The sequence below is a fragment of the Dendrobates tinctorius genome, unplaced genomic scaffold (genome assembly GCF_039654945.1).
Source record: "Dendrobates tinctorius isolate UK_male_01 unplaced genomic scaffold, ASM3965494v1 ptg000292l, whole genome shotgun sequence".
In the NCBI taxonomy this organism is placed as follows: Eukaryota; Metazoa; Chordata; class Amphibia; order Anura; family Dendrobatidae; genus Dendrobates; species Dendrobates tinctorius.
The window spans coordinates 3,608,995-3,623,653 of record NW_027361959.1 but is presented as its reverse complement, the minus strand read 5'-3'; the positions used below and the strand labels follow the sequence as shown (position 1 = coordinate 3,623,653).

The 14,659-nt window shown below is 43.0% G+C and overlaps 1 protein-coding gene across 5 annotated transcripts in view; it reads left to right on the top strand.

Moving 5' to 3' along the window:
• The window catches only part of USP54 (ubiquitin specific peptidase 54), a 176,617-nt gene that overhangs the window by 150,515 nt on the left and 11,443 nt on the right, over window positions 1-14,659 (top strand). For all 5 annotated transcript variants that reach the window (XM_073560038.1, XM_073560035.1, XM_073560034.1 and 2 more), the window contains 5 exons: window positions 269-408; window positions 1,173-1,346; window positions 3,922-4,041; window positions 8,799-8,988; window positions 10,475-11,883. In XM_073560038.1, the coding sequence (XP_073416139.1) occupies window positions 269-408; window positions 1,173-1,346; window positions 3,922-4,041; window positions 8,799-8,988; window positions 10,475-11,883 (2,033 nt within the window). The remainder of the gene's footprint in view (window positions 1-268; window positions 409-1,172; window positions 1,347-3,921; window positions 4,042-8,798; window positions 8,989-10,474; window positions 11,884-14,659) is intronic.

The following is a 14,659-nucleotide window of genomic DNA, read 5'->3' as shown; positions in this document are numbered from 1 at the left end:
AGTACAGCACTTTGCCTAAATTGATGTTGTTCATTTGAAAGCAGAAGGCCTAATTATAGAGGACCATTATTTCACTGGAGAACAGAGCAGAGCAATGTAATAAGTGATGAGTCACTACTTAAAAAAAAAAAAAATGTTGCATACACTATGCAAAAATGCTACTCTCTCTGTGAAGACAAAGAACCTTCTTGTTACTCGTGCAGAAAAGGCTTCTCACCCTGCTGTATATTTTACTGTGTAATTCTATTAATTATTTTTTTTCTAAAAGGGAATATCATTCAAGGAAAAGTCCCGGTACCGCTCCAGCCCCTACCTGGCGTAACATCCCAAAATCTCAGAGCAGCAGCGCGTTAGACATGGCAGATTCTGCCTCAAGTGTCTGGGTTAAGGTCCATCCCTCTCATGTTGGTAAGATCTACTGTCTGTTGTAAAATGGGTCCGGGGTTTTCATAGGCCGGCATCGTTGTCTGATTGTCTATTTATCCTTAAGTGAAGCAGCTCCAATAATTCTTTTTTTCCTTGTCATGTTCCTGTCCAATTAAAATTGGTGACATGCTTTATATGCCGAGAACCCCATAGCTCAGCTACAAATGTTTTCATGAAAATGTTGGTAATCCTTGGACGAAATAAAAGTTGCTGTGACATTGTCATCATTTTTTTTTAATTTAACGTATGTTTGAAAGAAAGTGAATCTGTTAGCAGGTTTTCACTATGTAGTCCGAGAGCAGTACATTGTAGCGACACATACCCTGATTCCAGTGATGTCATTTATTAGGCTGTGTTTAGCGGTTTAAATAAAATCAGTGTTTTATCAGCAAGAAACTATCACTGGAGGATTAGGGGGCTCGTGCCTCTTACTCCAACTCCACCCACACCACAGATTAGCAGCTTTTTCTCAATATACTTTATACACAAAGCTGCCAATCAGTGGTGAGGGCTGGGTTACACAGGGCTCAATACTTCGAGTTCTGCTAGATCTGCAGCAGAACAAACTGATTACATCACAGCTGCAGCAACCAGTAAACTGAGTGATACATCATTGGAATCAGTGTCTCTGTCCCTACATCAAACTGCTGTCTGATTACATAGCAAAAACCTACTGACAAATTCCCTTTAAGAAATAATTTTGTTTCTTGTGCTTATTAAGCATGTTTCTGTGTTTATAATTGTAGCAACCGAGAGTCCAGGACCTATGAAGAGTGAATTGGATGAACTTCAAGAGGAAGTATCGAGAAGAGCAAGGGAGCAGGAGTTGCGCTGGAAGCGCGAAAAAGAGATTGAGGCAGCCATGGGATTTAACCCACGACCTCGGCGGTTTTTAGATTTGGATGAGTTGCAGAACCAGGGTAATTTGATCTGATCACTTCTATATTTCATGCATATCCTAATCTGAAATCTTGCAGATTCCAAATGATCATGTAATATTTAGTTTCCTACTGTTCTAAAAGTTCTAAGCTGGTAATTTTCTGGGGAGTCGGTGCATTTCCCTACAGACATGCACAGAGGACCCCACTGTAGAACGGACATTAATTTTCTGAAATGAATTGCATGAATCCTGTAAGGTATCAGAACAGCGGGTGTTAGTGCAGAGAAGTCTGAAGATTGTGAATGCATGTTTGGTGGATAAGACTATCACCAACAACAATTACTGTACTTTTCGGACTATGAGACGCACCCCAAATTTTCAGTGATTTCAGTGTGTCTCCTTCACAGTACCCCAAACATGTACCCTAAAAATCATGCAGAGCTTTCGTAAGGTTGCCTCTGTGCCTCGTCCTGCCTTGTCCCCTACTGCCCCTGTAATTATGTTTTTCTCTGAAAGGCTGCAGCTTGAATTAGCAGATACATTCGCTTTAACCCATGAAGCTGACATTTGTAGGTTTATATCTTTTATCAAATGCCAGAATAATATAATTTTAATTGCAAAATCGAATAATAGAAAGTCTTACATACGCAGTTAACATGTTTTTTGGAAACTATTCCATACACTGTCCTATTCCATACTGTGGTGTCTGACAATATACAGTCATGGCCAAAAGTTTAGAGAATGACAAAAATATTAATTTTTACAAAGTCTACTGCTTCATTTTTTCTAATGGCAATTTGCATATACTCCAGAATGTTATAAAGAGTGATCAGCTTAACAGCAATTAATTGCAAAGTCAATATTTGCCTAGAAAATTAATTTTATCCCCCAAAACACATTTCAACATCATTGCAGGCCTGCCTTAAAAGGACCAGCTAACATCGTTTCAGTGATTGCTCCATTAACACAGGTGTGGGTGTTGATGAGGACAGGGCTGGAGATCAATCTGTCATGATTAAGTAAGAATTACACCACTGAACACTTTAAAAGGAGGCTGGTGCTTGGCATCCTTTTTTCTCTACTGTTAACCATGGTTATCTCTAAAGAAACACGTGCAGTCATCATTGCACTGCACAAAAATGGCCTAACAGGGAAGAGTATCGCAGCTAGAAAGATTGCACCTCAGTCAACAATCTATCGCATCATCAAGAACTTCAAGGAGAGAGGTTCCCTTGTTGCCAAAAAGGCTCCAGGGCGCCCAAGAAAGACCAGCAAGCGCCAGGACCGTCTCTTAAATGTGTTTCAGCTGCGGGATCGGGCTACCAGCAGTGCAGAGCTTGCTCAGGAATGGCAGCAGGCAGGTGTGAGTGCATCTGCACGCACTGTGAGGCGGAGACTCTTGGAGCAAGGCCTGGTCTCAAGGAGGGCAGCAAAGAAGCCACTTCTCTCCAGGAAAAACATCATGGACAGACTGATATTCTGCAAGAGGTACAGGGAGTGGACTGCTGAGGACTGGGGTAAAGTCATTTTCTCTGATGAATCCCCTTTTCGATTGTTTGGGACATCTGGAAAACGGCTTATTCGGAGAAGACCAGGTGAGCACTACCACCAGTCTTGTCTCATGCCAACTGTCAAGCATCCTGAAACCATTCATGTGTGGGGTTGCTTCTCAGCCCAGGGAATGGGCTCTCTCTGTCTTGCCTAAAAACACAGCCATGAATAAAGAATGGTACCAGAATGTCCTCCAAGAGCAACTTCTCCCAACCGTCCAAGAGCAGTTTGGCGATCAACAATGCCTTTTTCAACATGATGGAGCACCTTGCCATAAAGCAAAGGTGATAACTAAATGGCTCAGGGAACAAAACATAGAGATTTTGGGACCATGGCCTGGAAACTCCCCAGATCTTAATCCCATTGAGAACTTGTGGTCAATCATCAAGAGACGGGTGGACAAAAAAAACCCTTCAAATTCAGACAAAATAAAAGCATTGATTTTGCAAGAATGGACTGCTATCAGTCAGGATTTGATCCAGAAGTTGATTGAGAGCATGCCAGGGAGAATTGCTGAGGTCCTGAAGAAGAAGGGTCAACACTGCAAATATTGACTTGCTGCATTAACTCATTCTAACTGTCAATATAACCTTTTGCTACTCATAATATGATTGCAATTATATTTCTGCATGTGATAAAAAAATCTGACAAACACATAAAAACCAGAGGGCAGCAGATCATGTGAAAATATAATATTTGTGTCATTCTCTAAACTTTTGGCCATGACTGTACTTGGACAAAGCCAGTATTTTGAGATCTGGTGAGTGGATGTTCAGGGCTTTATAAGCCGCATTCACAACAACCATTTGTTTTATTTAATTGCTAAGACCACAATGGCGGGGTCAGTGCTACTTGGCAGGCGTTTTAATCTAATGTGACTGGCACAAGCTCCTCTGAAAACCTTCTCTTTACGTAATGCAGTTGCCAGGCAAGCAGTATGGGCAATGGTAGAAGCTCCTTGTGGTCCTAGCAACTATGAAAGAACTGATGGAAGGTGTTAGATTTTGATGTAAGCCATATAAGAAGCAATTAAGAAATGGAGAATGTCTGTGTGGCTCTTGCAGGGAGGAGTGACAGCTTTGAGCGATCCATGCAGGAGGCAGACTCTGTCTTTGAGCAATCAGTGAGGCTGGAGCAGAATGGAGATTACACTACAGCTTTGGCACTGTGTAATGAAGCTATGTGTAAGTAACTCCTAACCAATGCTTCTCTCTGCTTTCAGTTCTGTATCGTCTAACATGGCATGCCTAATATTGTGTGGCTCAGCTATTGGCTGTGGAAGGTGACCATTGTCTCTCTATTTCAACAGAATCTTGCAAATTGATGTTAACTCAAATAAAAAAAATACTTCATTGCTTTCTTCCAGCTTTTGTTGCTTTGCCCGCATTTCTACAAAAGAGACTTTGCAGTGTGGAAACAGTGCTCTTCGTTCCAATTTTTTTTTTTTTTTATGTATGTGACAAATATAACAAAGCATCTCTTTCATCTGCATGTAGCAAGGATCAGAATGGACACTTTAATTACTTTTCCTCCCAGTTGAAGGTCATGCATTGTTCAGTTTCTTGGCCAAATTCATCCGGATTTTGAGCCTAGAGTGACATTTATGCCCCTGGTATTAGGCAATGTAAAATGCTACGACATGTTGAAGCGTTACTCCCATGATTATGCCCTGAACATGCATGTTTCTTTCAATGGGTAGAGGGAAATAAGCCACTTTCAGGCTGTTCTGGTAGTAGTTAATCTCCACGGGAATGAATATGCCTGATCCCTGTTCTCAACAAACGGGAGGGTGGGGGGTACAGTTGGGTGTCCTCCATAGGGTCTATCAGGACTTTTAAATCAGATTCTTATTACAAATTATTTTTGTGTTTATTTCTATTTGACTTTCCACAAAACTTTGCTGTGTAGCATAGCAAAGTCATCTTGTTATCATTGGAGGGAGGTTCTGTAAGAGGCCGTTATACACAGATAAGGCGCTTATCCACTCACTGACACACAGGAGATGTCATTACTGATTGTAGCCATTCACATTCCTTTTCTTAGGCTATTTTTACTCTAGTGTATGGCAGAGCTGCGGAGGGATGCGGACTTCCTCCGTGAAGCTCCGCCCACGGCCGCACCTCCTCTGAAGCTCCGCCTCCGTCGGCATGCGGCCTTCGTACCCTATCTTTAGCATTAGGTACGCAGGCCATGCCAATGTATGCGGATGCCTCTGCATGCGTAGTTTTGACAGTGCGGAGACCTGTGCGGAACGCAATGTGTTGCATTTTGGTGCGGTCGCCACACCCTCAAAACAATGCATGCGGAGGCATCCACATACATCGGCACGGCCTGCGTACCTAGTGCTAAAGATAGGGTACGCAGGCCACATGTCGATGGAGGCGGAGCTGACCGGAGGAGGTGCGGCCATGGGCAGAGCTTCACTAGGGAAGTCTGCATCCCTCCACAGCTCCTCCATACGCTAGTGTAAAACTAGCCTAATCCATCTGACCGTTGACTTCTTGTAGTCCAGACTCTGGTCTACACAGACCAGTTTGACGCCCCACTTTTCTTCTACCCTCTCTGCCTTTTCTAAACTGGCTTCTTGTTGCTACTCCCAAATCTGTGCTTGTTGCTGCCTCTTGTAACACTATTACTACACCTCCTCTACAGCACAGCTCCTCCAAATATTGTACTTCTTAAATAATAATACCCTTCTATAATTACCCCATACGGCGCCCCTGAAACCAAAAGTGCCAAATAGATTCTGCCTCTAAAATTAATAATGCCGACAGATAATGCTCCATATTGCACCACAAATAGTAATAGTGCCGCATTGCTGTTTGTACCCTAACGGCAGTACCTTCTTTGTGCTTCTCTCAGAGTAATGCAGATCTTTTCAGTGTCGCCATACAGTAATAATGCCCCTTATATTGCCTTATTTGTCCTTCCATGCAGTAATAATGCCTCTTTTGTAGCCCACATAGTATTAAAGCCCTCTTTTAGCTATCTAGACAATAATAATGCACTCTAGAAAGTAATAATGCCCCTTTCGAAGGGCATAATGCCCTGGAAGTCTTTGTCAGATATAATGCCCACTAAGTGCCCCCTTAAAATTGATTAATGGCTACTGAGTGCCCAATATAGTAAAAAAAAATTGCTGCCTTTTTGTGCTCCGGTTAAAAAGAAAAATAATATTTGACGAGTGCAGGGATCTGTGTAGTTATCAACCCTTTGCAGGCCATGTGATGCCATGACTTCATTACAGCACTAAGAGATGGATAATAGTAGGTGAGGCTACCTATGGCCGGCCGGCTCCATACTGTAGCATGGATTTCTGCTGTTTACACAGGACACTGAGGGAGCTGAAAGTATAGATAATAATAATAATAATCTTTATTTTTATATAGCGCTAACATATTCCGCAGCGCTTTACAGTTTGCACACATTTTTTATCACTGTCCCCGATGGGGCTCACAATCTAAATTCCCTATCAGTATGTCTTTGGAGTGTGGGAGGAAACCGGAGTACCCGGAGGAAACCCACGCAAACACGGGGAGAACATACAAACTCCTTGCAGATGTTGTCCTTGGTGGGATTCGAACCCAGGACCCTCAGCTAACCACTGAGCCACCGTGCTGCTCTATAGATGCGTGTGCCGCGGATGTTGGGTGCTTTGTATGCATCTCTCTCGTTACCCTCTGGTTAATGGGGTATGTTTCATCAATCCCTGGAGATAACTACTATTTATTACTGCTTCCACAAAGCTCACGCATTGCTCTACTGTCTATACAATACAGTATATGGGTATATGCACATACCCAACCATGTGCTCCACCCTACCCCCTCCCTCCCCGGTCGAATATAAAAATAAGAAATACAGTAGCTAAATCATTATGATCATCTATCAACACAATATAATATAATTTAAAAAGTAGCAACACGTAGGTATACTAATAATATACATTATTATCTAATTCTCCATTACTGCGCCTTCTGATAATGATCTGCTGCAGTTTCTCCTATTACCTCCGCACATCCATTTTTTACAAAATCTTCAGTATTCTGAGTCCCTGTGAAGTGGGGTAATTTCTGTAGGACAGGTGATACCGCTGGCGTTGGAAGGTGTGCACTTGGATGAGCCTGTTCCTGCTGCCGGTCATTCATCCCAGTTTTGTTGACTCCGTTAACATGCTCAGGGCACATTGCTTACATACAGTGCCTACAAGTAGTATTCAACCCCCTGTAGATTTAGCAGGTGTACACATTCGGAATTAACTTGGCATTGTGACATTTGGACTGTAGATCAGCCTGGAAGTGTGAAATGCACTGCAGCAAAAAAGAATGTTATTTCTTTGTTTAATTTTTTTTTAAATTGTGAAAAGTTTATTCAGAGGGTCATTTATTATTCAACCCCTCAAACCACCAGAATTCTGTTTGGTTCCCCTAAAGAATTAAGAAGTATTTCAGGCACAAAGAACAATGAGCTTCACATGTTTGGATTAATTATCTTTTTCATGCCTTTTCTGACTATTTAAGACCCTCCCCAAACTTGTGAACAGCACTCATACATGGTCAACATGGGAAAGAAAAGGAGCATTCCAAGGCCATTAGAGACAAGATCGTGGAGGGTCACAAGGCTGGCAAGGGGTACAAAACCCTTTCCAAGGAGTTGGGCCTACCTGTCTCCACTGTTGGAGCATCATCCGGAAGTGGAAGGCTTATGGAACTACTGTTAGCCTTCCACGGCCTGGACAGCCTTTGAAAGTTTCCTCCCGTGCCGAGGCCAGGCTTGTCCGAAGAGTCAAGGCTAACCCAAGGACAACAAGGAAGGAGCTCCGGGAAGATCTCATGGCAGCGGGGACATTGGTTTCAGTCAATACCATAAGTAACGTACTCCACCGCAATGGTCTCTGTTCCAGACGAGCCCGTAAGGTACCTTTACTTTCAAAGCGTCATGTCAAGGCTCGTCTACAGTTTGCTCATGATCACTTGGAGGACTCTGAGACAGACTGGTTCAAGGTTCTCTGGTCTGATGAGACCAAGATCGAGATCTTTGGTGCCAACCACACACGTGACATTTGGAGACTGGATGGCACTGCATACGACCCCAAGAATACCATCCCTACAGTCAAGCAGGGTGGTGGCAGCATCATGCTGTGGGGCTGTTTCTCAGCCAAGGGGCCTGGCCATCTGGTCCGCATCCATGGGAAGATGGATAGCACGGCCTACCTGGAGATTTTGGCCAAGAACCTCCGCTCCTCCATCAAGGATCTTAAGATGGGTCGTCATTTCATCTTCCAACAAGACAACGACCCAAAGCACACAGCCAAGGAAACCAAGGCCTGGTTCAAGAGGCAAAAAATCAAGGTGTTGGAGTGGCCTAGTCAGTCTCCTGACCTTAACCCAATTGAAAACTTGTGGAAGGAGCTCAAGATTAAAGTCCACATGAGACACCCAAAGAACCTAGATAACTTGGAGAAGATCTGCAAGGAGGAGTGGGCCAAGATAACTCCAGAGACCTGTGCCGGCCTGATCAGGTCTTATAAAAGACGATTATTAGCTGTAATTGCAAACAAGGGTTATTCCACAAAATATTAAACCTAGGGGTTGAATAATAATTGACCCACACTTGTATGTTTAAAATTTATTAAAATTTAACTGAGCAACATAACTTTTTGGTTTGTAAGATTTATGCATCTGTTAATAAATCCTGCTCTTGTGTGAAGTTTGAAGGCTCTAACTTATTTGCATCTTATCAAACCTGCTAAATCTGCAGGGGGTTGAATACTACTTGTAGGCACTGTACATGTGCATTGTTGATAACTCTTAGGATGCATTCGGTTTTGTTTCCCCTTTGTATTGCATGACTCCATGTTATGCTCTTTTTGGCATCCTATTTTTTATTCTTTTGGTTTGTGTGCGTGCATTTGTTTCTGCTATGTTTTCTTTTGCATTTTAGCTAAATTCAGACTTGCCATGCATGATGCCAGATCTAGCACACACTGCAGAGCCCTAGCAGATAAGAAGTTGCAAATGTGTTTACGAAAGGCACGGACTCTTCAGGACCGCATGCTGCTGCCGGCAATTCCTCAACCGCTGCCACCAGCTTACCCCTCTCCACAAGGGGGAGCTATAAACCAATCTACAAGGTAGCTGCCATGAAACTTCCTTAACTAGGAATGAACTAGAGAACTGTTGCTCTTAACATGACTTAGACATCATTTAAAGGAATACTATAATATAAAATAAAAACTGATTGTATATTGATCAACATGGGGTCCTGTATTGGTGCCACCCTGCAAGCTGCCTACTCTTTAGTTATTAAAAAGCAGCAGGAAAGGATACTCTTAGTCCTTAGGCTGAGTTCACACACGCCGTAAATAGTCTGCTGCAAAAACCTCTAAATCCGCAAAAAATTAGCATCTGTTACATGCAAATTTGAACTTGATTTTCATTCTCTGCATTATTATGGATGAAATTCATTGCAAACTACAGAGTAACTGTACATGATGTGAACTTTGTCAAAATCCCTTTGATTTCTGTTGTCCGGTGGTTTAATGTGGAATACACCGTGTGTGAACTCAGTGTAAGATGAACTTCACATTTAAAGTGCAAAGACCAAGACTATGGACTCTGGGGAAATGAACCACTTTGCAAATGATCTTGATTGATAATGCCCTACTGTTTTGTGTTCTACTTCTCGATTGCAGATCTGTCAAACCCCCTATGTAAGCGGATCTCTTTTTCATCTGTCCTTACATCTTGCTAACATAGATAAACAAGCAGTAGAGGATAGATGGAGTATGGCTATGGCATCAGACTAACAGGGATTGGCAATTTCTTCATTGGAGTTGTAGATAAATTTGCAAAAATGCTTCATTTTTATTATGGATGCATTGGTTGAATAAAAAAAAAATAATGAACAAAACCATTTTCATTTCTCCCTGCTGCTCTGATCATTATACGCTAGTGTTTTATTTTGTTTTTGAGGTATAGTCTTCCTTTGAGATGAAACCTCTTGTTTGGACAGAAAAACACAAAAGTATAGATCTCCATACATAAACCATCTTTTCAGCAGTGTTATTTAGCCATTCCAAGTATTGAAATTAATTCATGTATAGAGAAAGTAAACATTCTATGCAAAGAGACCAGAAGCCTTCCAAGCTAATACATTGGAGAAGTTCATATTTGTTCTTCTGCATTGACTCCATTGCGGCTTAAACTTGCATTTGTTGATTTGTAAGTGCTTACCTGATTTTTACATTTGTGACGTACTGTCATTTCCAATTTTGAATCAAATGCACGCCTTACCTGTCTGAAATATGAAAAATATATATTTTGCAGACATTTTGGTACATTCTGCCAACACTTGTAGCACTAGATAGATAGATATATATATATATATATATATATATATATATATATATATATATATATATATATATATATATATATATCTCTATCATGTGTATTATACACATATCTCTTGTATGACTAAGGTACCAAAGAAAATATGAAGGTATTTTTTAGAGTTGGCAGATGCCTAGAATTTATATATTTTTCATAATTAGCTTAAATTTACTTTTAATTAATTTTCAAATAATTTGGCAAATGCTATATCTCGCCTCCTTGCAGTGACCAGGCTATCTCGGACAAAGTTTCAGTGAACCTTCAGGTAATGGCAGAGACGACCACAAAGGAGGACTTCACATCCACTCCATTACCACACCCGTTTGCTTCTTGCCATGACTTGCTTCCATCGTCTGCTGAGTCTTCCGGCTTATCAGCTTCTGAACATTGCCCATGTAGCAAAACATTTTCTAACTACCGTGCTCCTTCAGGTCCTAGTTCCCCAGAGAGTGCCTCAACTCCTACACAGAGCACAGTTGATAAAATTTTAAGAGTGGATAATTGTAGTCCAGACCTACAAATCAAAAACCCAAAAAGCAATCGAGCGACTGCTGGAAGCCCTAATAATGGTAAGGTGACTGAGGAGCATGAAGCTAAAGACGGTTCGCTACCTATTCGGAAGATGAAACTCTATGGCATTAAATCTGGTTCTTTGCCATCATTGTTGTTTCCCTGGGCACGTCGGACACAAGTACAATCTCCAGATAGAAACAACCAACCCAGCCATTGTAACAAATCTGTCAGTACAGAAATCCATACAAGTGAAGATAAGGTTGGTTCTTACATTGTCCTACCAGTCTCTCCAACTGTTACAAACAGTGTTAATGTCCATCCTGTTAACGTCTCCTCAAAAACTAACAGTCAGGACAATTTACTAGACAAACAATGTGACTTGAACATCTTTGAGACTAGCAAAGTTGAGGCGCCTAAGAGTAAAGGGTTGGTGCGTTCTCTCGCAGAACAGTTCCAGAGGCTACAGGGGGGTTCACCAAAGAGAAGCAGTTTTGGCGTGAATTTTACTGGAATAGACAACTCTGAACAGAAGTCTTCACCAGTGGGGCATATACATGATTCACTGAACCTTTTCGAAACCGAATCTGGTTCACAGCCTCAAGTCATGCAAGAGAATAAATCTGTCAGTACAGATCAAGCAAGTACTTCTCCAGATTCCGAAGATGGGTCATGTAATATAAATGGATCTAGTATTAACCATCTAAACAGCCATAATGCCATGTCAATTAAGGAAGTTCTACCAGAAGACATGGCTGACAGTGTTAACCGTGGCAAGTTTTATTGTAAACCTGAGAAAAAGGTGAAATTTGGAAGCACAGTGCATTTGCCAGCCTCTGTGCCCATGAACCAGTGGGTTGATAGTGTTAGCAGATATTATAATGCCCAAGTGGATGACACAGATATGGAACATCGTCTTCATCCAAGTTTCTCCTCGAATCGAAAGTCTGTAAGGTATGGCTTATCAAAGAGCTCAATTGATCTCCGGCAGGAGTGGAAGCAGGAATTTGAGCATGACGTTTCAGAATTGAATACCTTGTATAACACCAGCCTTCAGGCTCGTGCAGGCAGCAGGACTCTGCTGTGGAGACCTGAGAACCCCAGACAGACATTCGGAAAACCATGTAAGTTGCAATATTTATTAAGCACTTTGTGTTCAATCTATGAAATCCATTAGGCCCATCGCAGGTTGTTTTATGTGAGCCAAATTATCATTTTAAGTGTGCTAGCATTGCTTAATTCAGTATGTGAAATGGTGTTATATTGAAAGGGAACCAGTCACCCCCCCCCACCCCCCAGGCAATTTTAAGTAAAAGAGCCACCTTGTGCAGCACTAATGCTGCATTCTGTCAAGGTGGCTTTTATTTAGCGACCCCTTCCACTGCAGAAATAATCGTTTTTAAAATTGGTCAGACTTACCTGATATTTGACAGGGGGGCAGGTCTTTCCCACCTTGACACAGACGCCTCACATACGTCAGTCATGTCCGGCTTTTAAATTTGGCGCCACCTCCTCAGCGTATTTGCTGCCCTGCTCAGCTCCGCCCCTACGGGTCACATGGTGCTGACGTCATCACAGGTCCTGCTGCACCACTGCTCTGCAGAGCTCCGCCCCTACTGGTCACATGGTGCTGACGTCATCACAGGTCCTGCTGCACCATTGCTCTGGTGAGCGCCGCCCCTACTGGTCACATGGTGCTGACGTCATCACAGGTCCTGTTGCACCACTAAAAGAATATTACATCGCAGGCACGAGAAGAAGAAATGAACACTGAGGAGGCGGCGCCAAATTCAAAAGCTGGACAGGACTGACGTATGTGAGGCGTCTGTGGCCAGAGGGGAAAGACCTGCCCCCCTGTCAAATATCAGGTATGTCTGACCAATTTTAAAAACTATTATTTCTGCGGTGCAAGGTACCCTAAATAAAAGGGCCACCTTGACAGAATGCAGCATTAGTGCTGCACAAGGTGGCTCTTTTACTTAAAAACGCCTGGGAGGGGTGACAGGTTCCCTTGAAGTAAAACCCATTTATCCACACATGGCACCAGAAAACCCAAACCACATTCTACTATTTGGTATTGGGTGTTGCAAAAAAGCAAGTTCATGTAAGGCTTTAGTCCACAATGGAAATATGCTTACCGTACTTTCATGTTCATTTGCAGTCAGAGCTGCCACCAGGACTTTCAGGGCCCCATACTGGCAAAATTTTCAGGCCCCCTTCAGACTCCAACCCAGCTCCTCCTCCACCCCTGCCCTCCTTCCACCCCTCGAACCTTCCACAGTCCCACCACCCACTCTTGGAAAAATTCCACTTCTGCACCACGTCCTCACCAATCACACATTAGTAGTTCCCATCAAACACCAGTTCACATACATAGCCATCAGCTTTTGTTTTAGCCAAAAGATTTTTTTAAGCTGCCACCACGACAAGGTAGACTCTTTTGATTTTGCCCTACTCTACTCTAACCTATTAAACCTTTCTTAAAATATCCAATACTCTTTTTATGTATATTTTTCTTTTAAGGGAATCGGTCACATACATTTTTTAAAATCAACAATAATACCACATACCGATACACCATGACCAGACCACATATTGCCACTACATAGTGACCAAATACTACAATACTGATCATTAATAAAAAAACAATATAATTATTAATATACTGCATTTTTCAGACTATAAGACGCACCCCAAATTTTGGAGTGGAAAATAGCAGATTTTTATAAGATGTGGGTCCATCTTATTGTCCGAATTTAAGGTTTCGTACCTGAGGGCCGGCGGCAGCAGAGCTGGGTCACAGAATGCATTGTCCCTTCCTCAGGAAGCCGGCGGCAGCAAAAGTGGGGCAATGCTGCAGGTCCGGTGTCGGTGGTGAGGCAGAGTATGGAACAGGGTCCCTTCCTCAGGATGCCGGCGGCAGAAATGTGGCAACCCCGCGGCCCAGTGTCCACAGCGAGCAGAGCCAAGTGCATCACTGGTTTTTCAGTGGTCATCTTTCTGAGGCCTCGCATGTGCAGATTGAGATGTCGGCGGCCCTCGGCTTCAGGAAAATGGCCGTCGAGATCTCAGTCTGCACACGCGTTGCCTCCGGCGGCCATTCTCCTGAAGCCGAAGTCTGCAGAGATCTGAATCTGTGCACGCGCCGCCTTCAGCAGCCCACGGCTTCTGGAAGATGGCCGCAGGGAAACCGGTGATGCGCTCTGCTCGCTGTGGACACCGGGCCACGGCGTTGCCATATTTCTGCCGCTGGCATCCTGAGGAAGCGACCCTGCTCCGGTGCACTCCGCACCGCCGACACCGAGCCTCAGTATCGCCACACCTCTGCCACTGCTGGTTTTGCTGCTACACCACTGCCGCAACTCCCCGGTAAGCCTGCGTTCAGACTATAAGACGCACTCCCCATTTTCCTCCCAAATTTTTGGGGGAAAAAGTGCGTCTTATAGTCCAATATGGTAAGTGCCATTTAACACAGTAGCTTTGTACATAGTATACAGTGTATAGGTAATACAGTGATCCCCGCTGACATTGTACCCAGGATAGTGTACAGGTAATACAGTGTTCACCGGGTATATTATACACAGGAGCTCTGTATATAGTGTCAGTGTGCAGCTAATACCATGATCACCAGTGACACTATGCACAGGACCTCTGTATGTCTGTATATAGTGTAAATGTACAGGTAACACACTGACTCACCAGTTACCTCTCTAAGTCCTTCGTCTTTGGTTTTCCTCTTCATCCAGTACACTTCTTCCTGACTGGTCTTTTCTGCAGAAAATAAATTATCTAGAGCTCATTCCCCAATTTTCCCCAAACTTCTGCATTACGCCAGATGAAACCAAAGATCGACAATGTTGCATTGTACAGTAACATGACTCCCCCCCACAGAAAACAGTA